The sequence below is a fragment of the Priapulus caudatus genome, unplaced genomic scaffold, assembly GCF_000485595.1.
Source record: "Priapulus caudatus unplaced genomic scaffold, Priapulus_caudatus-5.0.1 Scaffold1038, whole genome shotgun sequence".
Lineage (NCBI taxonomy): Eukaryota > Metazoa > Priapulida > Priapulimorpha > Priapulimorphida > Priapulidae > Priapulus > Priapulus caudatus.
The window spans coordinates 80633-89115 of NW_014578099.1; the positions used below are offsets into that span (position 1 = coordinate 80633).

At 39.9% G+C, this 8483-nt stretch overlaps 2 protein-coding genes across 2 annotated transcripts in view; one reads left to right on the forward strand and one right to left on the reverse strand.

The window, feature by feature from the left end:
• The first annotated feature begins 2825 nt into the window (after nucleotides 1-2825).
• LOC106815088 (glutaredoxin-like) lies at nucleotides 2826-5463 on the forward strand. The gene is made up of 3 exons (XM_014819515.1): nucleotides 2826-2915; nucleotides 4232-4476; nucleotides 5088-5463. The coding sequence occupies exons 1-3, from the start codon at nucleotides 2852-2854 to the stop codon at nucleotides 5196-5198; spliced, it is 420 nt and encodes a 139-aa protein (XP_014675001.1). The 5' UTR covers nucleotides 2826-2851; the 3' UTR covers nucleotides 5199-5463.
• Nucleotides 5464-5558: 95 nt separating this feature from the next.
• The window catches only part of LOC106815087 (sialin-like), a gene marked incomplete in the record, with an annotated part of 15478 nt that continues 12553 nt past the window's right edge, over nucleotides 5559-8483 (reverse strand). Inside the window, 2 exon segments of the mRNA XM_014819514.1 lie at nucleotides 5559-6743; nucleotides 7794-7876. Of these exon segments, the coding sequence (XP_014675000.1) occupies nucleotides 6534-6743; nucleotides 7794-7876 (293 nt within the window).

Consider the following 8483-nt stretch of genomic DNA (forward strand, 5'->3'; position numbering starts at 1 on the left):
CTTGGTATATGTTGCTCCTTGGTTCCCTGCACAATTTTTTTGTCAGCAATTTTAGGGCTTTGATTAGCTAAACTCTGAGAGCTTCCCCGGACCCCTGCCAGGGGCTCTGCCCCTGGACCCCGCCAGGGGCACTAAGGCGGGCCCCTGGGGCCGGATTCATCAACGTTGCGCAAAGTGTATTGCGTATACAGAGTTTCTACGAAGTACGTACGCAAAGCTCGTAGGTGCGATTCATCAACGCAGCGTAGCACCTGCGTACGCAAATGTTGATGAATTCCGGTGTAAATCCACTACGCCATCGTAGCTGCTGGCTGTTGAGGGGCGTGCCTAGCATAAACCTATTACACTGTGCGACACATACCATAGGAACCAAACTGATGCCTCTCTTGTATGTAAACCATATGGCTCTAGCTGTCTACAGGAGTGCTGGGGGATGTGATAGTTGTCCTCATTTTCGTTTGTATGATTGTGTTCAACACTCGATGAAAGCAGCGACACGTACGCGTGCGTGCGTGCGTGTGTGTGCACGTACACGTGCGTGCGTGTGCACGTACACGTGCGTGCTTGCGTACGTACAAGTGCGTGCGTGTGCACGTACAAGTGCGCACGGCGTGTGCACGTACACGGCTAACTACGAACTCGCTTATAACGAAAACAATGCCAAGCTATGACAAAAAAAAGCGTCAAAGGCGCCGCCTGTCTGTGTAGTATGGTAATTATTTATTTATTTTTAGTTGAGTAGTAATTTTATAATGTTTTCTCAATAAAATAGCCATTTTTCGTTGCGCAGCGCTAGCGCGGTTTACAACAGCGTGCAACCTGCCCACCCCTCCACTTGGAAATACATTGTGCCCGCTCACTAGCACCGGAACCGCGCGAGCGTGCGCAACGAGAAATGGCGGTTACAAGTTGATAAACAATCTTCGTCGACGAGTAATATCGCAAGTACAATATAAATTTAAGCGATAGTTTGCTGTTGTATTTTAGTGTTCATAGTAACTTAAGACATTTGTCCGGCAGAGAATGTGTTTTATTTGGCATACCGAAGAAGTTATTATCAGCTAAAAGTTGTGAGAATAAAACTCATACGCAGTTGCCATGTTACGCTCTATAGCCCTGCGGCAACTGTACGCGGGCTATAGACTATAGTTACTAGAGCTATACTAGCTCTAGAACTATAGCCCTCTGCTCTGCCGCAGGGCTATAGAACATACTATGGCAATTTCCAGGGAGTAAGCAAAGACAATGTGTTTCCAAGTGGAGGGGTGGGCAGGTTGCACGCGGTTGTAAACCGCGCTAGCGCAGCGCAACGAAAAATGGCGGTTTGCAACCCCATGCAACCTGCCCACCCCTCCACTTGGAAATACATTGTGTCCGCTCAGAAGCGCCGGAACTGCGCTAGCGCTGCGCAACGAAAAATGGCAGTTGAAAGTTGATAAACAATCTTCGTCGACGAGTAATACAGCAAGTACAACATTTATGCGATAGTTTGCTGTTTAATTGTAGTGTTTATAGTAACTTAAGACATTTATGCGGCAGAGAATGTGCTTTATTTGGCGTACCAAAGAATTTATTAACCGCAAAAAGTTGTCTTTGCTTACTCCCTAGAAATTTCCATAGTATGTTCTATAGCCCTGCGGCGGAGCGGAGGGCTATAGTTCTAGAGCTAGACTCCCTAGAGCTATACTACTACTACTACTAGTAGGCCTACTAGCACTAGAACTACTAGCCCGACCAGGCTGTGCGACGGATTGTCTATACAACGGTATCCTAACCCTAGCGATACCGTTTCTTGGAGCTATAGAACTACCAGCAATATCATATTCATAAAATACATAATAACTAATACACACCACAGAGCATGGGCAAGTAAAACTTCGTCTGGCTTAACCCACATTTTGAACGTGAACCAAGGAAAATCTTTCTGCTAAGTTCAATAACAGTAACACCTTCGAGAGCACATTTGCTCAATTTTGCTCGACGTAAACAAAACAACGTCTCGCGAGAATGAACCAGACATAAAACTGATACATCGCGTAATCATTTCTGAAATATAACTTTCGAATATAAACCAAACTATAATAAAGTAGTTAATGGTAATACAAATTTTTATTTTTATTTTTTAACGTTTATCTTTAACGGTTATCTTGCATAGTTCAACAAACTGATGAATGATTTGTGAACGATGATTGATTACTTGGTTATGTCTGGACTCGTTCATACAGTGAGCAAAGTGAGAAAGCAAATAATTTATTTAAAAAACATTCACAAATATACAGTAGTATACACAAACCACTATTAACAAGTTGCTGTGCGGTGATTACTGTAATGTGATGGAGCACAAGACATGTAACTGGGTGTTTTGTTTGGTTAGTGCTTGGGGGTGCTTGGTCCTAAGTTGGAGTTGGAGTAATCTGAATCTGGATAGTTTTCTGCGTAGCCCACGGTTACGTGGATAATAATGCAGGGATAACTATAGGGAACGCTATAGCTAGCCATGGGGTGTGACCTAGCTTGGGTAAAGCCAGGTAGTTGGCCTTTAGCCGAATGGCACGTAATGATTGATAGTCTCATAGTAATAATGAGTGATCATTCAGAATGATTACTCCAACTCCAAGGTTATAGTGACGCAGTATAAATAAGGTCTATGTCCCCCTGACCTCTGTTTGACCTGGTTCGTTTAGCTATTAATATATAATATATATAGGGTTAGGGTTAGTCAGAAATAGCTAAACGAGCCAGGTCAAACAGAGGTCACGGGGATATATATACTGACTAACGTGACTACGAGTGTTAGTGACCATGAATTTAATTGGCTGTTTCAGTGATCCTAGGTGACCCATGACCGCAGATGATCAGATTCAGAGCAGCGTACTCACGGCATATATTGGGTGTACGTCAGGCTTGCTGTAAGTGTAAGTGTAAAAGTCGGGCAGCGTGCTATGTCATGCACAATCTATCTAATAAACTATGCCACCTCCACATTCCAACTAACATGTATGCCATATATATCCTGCAGAATTGACAGGGCTTTAATTGTAGAGTGAAATCGTGGGGTACAAATTTGTGTATAATATGCATATATGCAAGGCCGTACGCAGGAAATTTTCTGTAGAGGGGCAAATATGCAGGAAATTTTTTGTAGGGGGGACAAAGGTACTCCCCACGCCCTCTATTGCCCTATTTGTCCCATTAAAAGGCATACTCTGAAAATCTCTAGGGGGGGCAACTGCCCCTGCTGCCCCCCCGCTGTGTACGGCCCCGCATATATGCACATGCATTTTTTGTGGCTGACAGCAAACGCCGAACATCATATTCCTTATGCGTGACATGATAGCAGGAAACTCGCTTCATTTTGTGCATAGAGTAAAGTTCTTGTGTAAAAATACTTAGGTAATGGTTCCCTCCACACAGTTTTACTGTAATAATAAAGCCCTGCCCCATTCTGCCAGGAATTCATTACGTCAAAGGTTGACGAGTGGTGTACGTAGTTTACTTGCTAGATTGTGTGCATGATGTAACACCACCCAGATCTAAAATTGGTAATAATATGTTTGACTGGGCGGCCCAATCCTAGTTTAGCACCCCGGATTAGTTTAGCACATTTACGAAAACACATTTGCAGGGTCCCAAATTAGGATTGTGCAGGCTGGGCTTGGGTGTAGCAAAAATAATAAATAATGATCTGTAACATGCAAAATAAATTGGCACAAGCGTAACTTTGTCCGGGTGGCAGCACATCGATCGTGCGGCATCATGTCAGCTGTCAAAAATAAAGATTTCGAAACTCGCTGTTGTTTTATGACAAAAGTGAATGTGTGATTATAGAAATTTGTATGTATATACTAATGTTTATGCACTCACTAAACACACTCATAATATACTCTAAAATCTCATAAAATTCTAGGGTATAGTATCCCTTTAAACAGGATAGATAAAGTGAAATTTATTCAGGGTGGTGACTTCAGGGCTATTTGGTGTAAGTTTTCACTAAGAAAAAAGTAGATGGCGGAGAAAAATAATAGATAGGTATATGTATTGAAACTTAGCTGGCTTTTAAAGAGATTACGTCTAGCATTCAGGTGCTTTCACATACTCAGTTTGGCCCAGAACTTCGAGAGCACCTTGACCTGACAAGTGCCACTCTTTATGGGATCCTATATCGTATCTTTAAGCCCATATCATGAAATATCTATAGTGTGTATGTTCATGCTTTTTTTTTAAATTCCAGTAATGGGTAATGCCTGTGATCACACACAGGCTGATCTGTTATCATCCAAAGAAGCGAAGTTTGTGCAAGATCAAATAAAAGAAAACTGCGTTGTTGTATTCTCAAAATCAACGTGTTCCTATTGTCGCGACGCAAAAGGACGATTGGAAAAGCTGAATGTTCCATTCAGCAGAATTGAGCTAAATCAGCGGGCAGATGGAGGCACCATACAGAATGTGCTACACACTATGACAGGAACACGAACGGTACATATTTGCAATAACTTAAATACAGTAACGGAGCCATAACTATGTTGTCATATTTGTGACAGCAAGTTCCACCTTTCTAACAGTCCTGCATTGAGACTCTTATTTGCCGACCAACTGAAAATGGTGTGGTGTTCCAGTTTTTAAAAATCATATAGTTACTGAATTCGTATACTACAATCATATACTACTGAAATAAATACTATATACTACATGCTACAATACAATAATTTACTATATGTAATACTATTTACAATATACTATATACTGCATCATATACTACCTGCTACAATCATATACTTTCTCTATCAAAGCATGTACTACTGAAATCTTTTTGTGATTTACATATTCGAAAAAAAGGATGGGTATAATCACATGCTGGGACTGGGGTGAAAACTAGAATTTACCTGTTAACCACCTCCATCCTTGACCCTGATGACCTTTGTGGATTGTCCTTGACATGTCAAATGTAAATAACCTTCGATAGCACCGTTTAGCGTTGTGCTGTTATTGCAAGTATACATATACGAGAATAGGTATACTACAATCATTTAACTAGCTCTAATTATAGTTGCTATACTTCCGTTATATCCTAGCTAACTGTGTTTCAGGTTCCAAGAGTGTTTATCAATGGAGTATGTGTGGGAGGTGCGGATGAGCTAAGGAGTCTTGAGAAAGCAGGCAAACTTCAGGATATGGCTGCAGTATGTTCAGGGCTATAATACGCCACAAGAATATAACTAGTCATAGTATGTTTACGACTTGCAAAGTGTGTCACCCAATGTATGTAATGAGTAAATGTATTATGTAAAAACGAGATTAGCATTTATGTAAGGTGTCTGAAATGTCTTATTTATAATAAGTATTTTAATATTACCAATGAATGCACAATATACATTAATAACAATACAGTTTTTATGTGTAGAGACATTAGGGCTGCTGTTTATTCAAGATAATTAAAATAAAAAATTTAATATTACATAACAATTTTTATATCCTTTCCTATATTTAAAAACGTTGATGCAGGAATTGAGTACATAATTAATTGTAAACTACATAATTGTACTAATTGTAATTTTAGTAAATTTGATAACTACTGTAAGTATGTAAAACAATTAAAAGTATTTATAAAATGTCAATACTGACACCAAGTTATAACAAATTTATAATTAATAATATTTAACCCAACAGCGTATAATTTAAAAAAAACCACATTAATTTACACCTGCAATAACTACACAATCCACCCAGCACCCAACCCTTTTAGTTTCGTATCACTCTAGTTGATATGTAATACCATAGCTTCAGAGAGTCAAAGCAACACCAGGTAAGTTCGGCCGTGAAATCACAACAGGTGATCATGAGCGAACTGCTCGGTCATCTCTTACGAATAGGATCAAGAGCTAACTCTAAGGTATTATTAGCTCTTTATAGGATGTCTATGAGATTATACTCAACAAAAGTCTTGACTGCCACCTCTGTCATGAAGTGATCACTTCTCAAAACTCACGTCACATGCGACCATAGCTTGTGCTATAGTCAGTACGTTACAATTTGAATGGGATGCTTAGTACATTAACAAAACAGTATATTCGCAAATAACTTCATGATACAACTAACGTGGGTGAATTGACTCAACTGAAGTGTAAATAAATTCATGATAGTTTATATAATAATAATAAACAATATGCTTGACATGTATCGTAGATGTGTAAATCAGATCTAATAATTACCGTTATCACAATTAATAATTATCCACAACAAAAATATATATCTGTCTCACAGAATCTGGCTTACGGAACATGTGCTCTGTTTAACTCGCTCTCATGGTTGTCGTTACTACATATATGTACAAAGATGAAACCAAATTAGGTATCAACAACCATGAATACAACTTTGATTGAAAACACATTGTGCATAGTTGATCTGGAGATGGAAAAGCAATTTCTCGTCAGTCACGAGACAAATATAGATATAGCAATAGGAACTGCTATAAACTGCACTGCACTGCAATGCTTATAGGAATGCTTGAGCAATATTTAGATTGTCATAGCTCTTCAATCCAGATGACAACTGTTGTGTTGGATAAGCAACCTTTCATTGCGCACTTCTCCATCTGGAGTTATCACATTGTCGAGGCTAGGGTCTGGTGTTCCCTTGGCCCAGACCTGCTCTGTCGCAGAGGCAAATACCAGGAAAAACAAACAGCCAAAAGTGTATACAGCTGCTGCTATGTAGAAAACTATCTGCCACTGGTGCCGGCTTGGCTGCAACAAACAAAATCCATCAATAGTAAAGTAAACTTAAATGACAAGTTTAATAGATGTTTTATAATTATCTACAGTTGAATTATGTTACATGCAATATTTTGAGGTTTAATAGCCAAAAGTAAGATAATGTTAACAAACTGTTTCAGGAAGTGTAGATTATTGTTTACACCAATAATATGGCAGTATACTATTTGTGGGGTGTTGCTATCCCCCGGGCGTGGAGGGACAGTCACGTGATACAGTTGACGTATACTTCAAAGTACAAATCTTCCACACAAAGATTCCACAGTCATACCTCCGTACTAGACATGGCCTTATATATCCCTAACCCTAACCCTAATCCTAACCCTAACCCTAACCGTAACCCTAACCCTGATCCTAACCCTAATCCTAACACTAGTGCTGCCACATTGCGGTACTGTCCCTCCACGCCCGGGGGATAGCATTTCCCCTACTTGTGCTGCCTCTGGTGGTGACGACGTCAAGTTGGGCTTTTGAATTTTGTTATTGCACATACCATACCAGGAGCTTGCAACAAGTAAACTTATATTTCTCCCTATTTAACTGTTAAAATTGGTATTTAGTGCATGTGCATAAGCGAATTGAAACAAATAGTGAAACAATATTACAATCCTTTTAAAAGAACCCCCATTGGCACTTGCAATCTGGCACATTGCATCACCTACTGTTTAGATGGGTTCCTGGTCGTTCTCGCATTGGTGCACGCAAACACTTAAATCTATTATCCTAATATGTATTTTCTCTAGTACCTGGGCTCCAACCGATGAGCATTGACCTTCAGCAGGTATATTACTTTGGTTACTGTATCAGCTTTCCCCAGCAAAGCTACTCCAAATTATGTGGGCAAGGTTGTTACCCTCATGCTAGCAACTGAGCAAGGTAAATTTATTTCTACAGCTGATGTTACAACAGCAGTGACCACGGTGGGACTCATTACTCTAATGTTTCATCCCACAGTCAAGTGTTTTTTATTAGACCACCACTGCCTACATGGCTGCCCCTAATATCGCTCAAAGCTTTACTTACATTTGCTGTCAATACTCCAACAACCAGAGGAGAGAATATGCCAGGTAGAGTTGCCAAGGTATTAGTTATGCCCATCAGTGTACCTGAAACACAAAAGACTGACTGCACTCACTTGCACACATCAAACAGCAATGTTATATATAAAATATTATATATACCATGCACAAAAAGCAAAGATGAAATATTCTGCTGCACATTAAAATCAGACATCAGCATTGTATAGGATTATAATTATAATTATATCACTCAAACACTAAACATGTACTTCAATGATTGGCAGAAGGAGTATACCAAGCAAAAAGAATGTTCCATAAATGTTTTCAATAGTCTTAGACTAATTTTGCATAGTCTATTAGATATCCAAAGTTCTATATAAATATTTGGGAAACTTAACCTGCATGTCATTCCCTTTTTCCTCTCCTCTATCCACTCATACACCCATCTGTAAGTCCATAAACCCACCCAGCCAGCCACACACCCACCCATCTATATCACTAACCACATCCATCCATCTCTCCATCTATCAATCCATCCATCCATCCACTCACCCATCCATTCATCCATCCGTCCATCCATCCATCCGTCAATCTATCCGACCACCCATCCATCCATCCATCCATCCATCCATCCATCCATCCATCCAAATATCCATCCATCCATCCATCCATCCATCCATCCATCCATCCATCC

Coding starts and splice junctions, on each gene's coding strand:
- LOC106815088 (XM_014819515.1), top strand. CDS start 2,852: ATGATCAGATTCAGAGCAGCGTACTCACGGCATATATTGGGTGTACGT. Junction 2,916..4,231: donor ACGTCAGGCTTGCTGTAAGT/GTAAGTGTAAAA, acceptor TTTAAATTCCAG/TAATGGGTAATGCCTGTGAT. Junction 4,477..5,087: donor CTATGACAGGAACACGAACG/GTACATATTTGC, acceptor ACTGTGTTTCAG/GTTCCAAGAGTGTTTATCAA.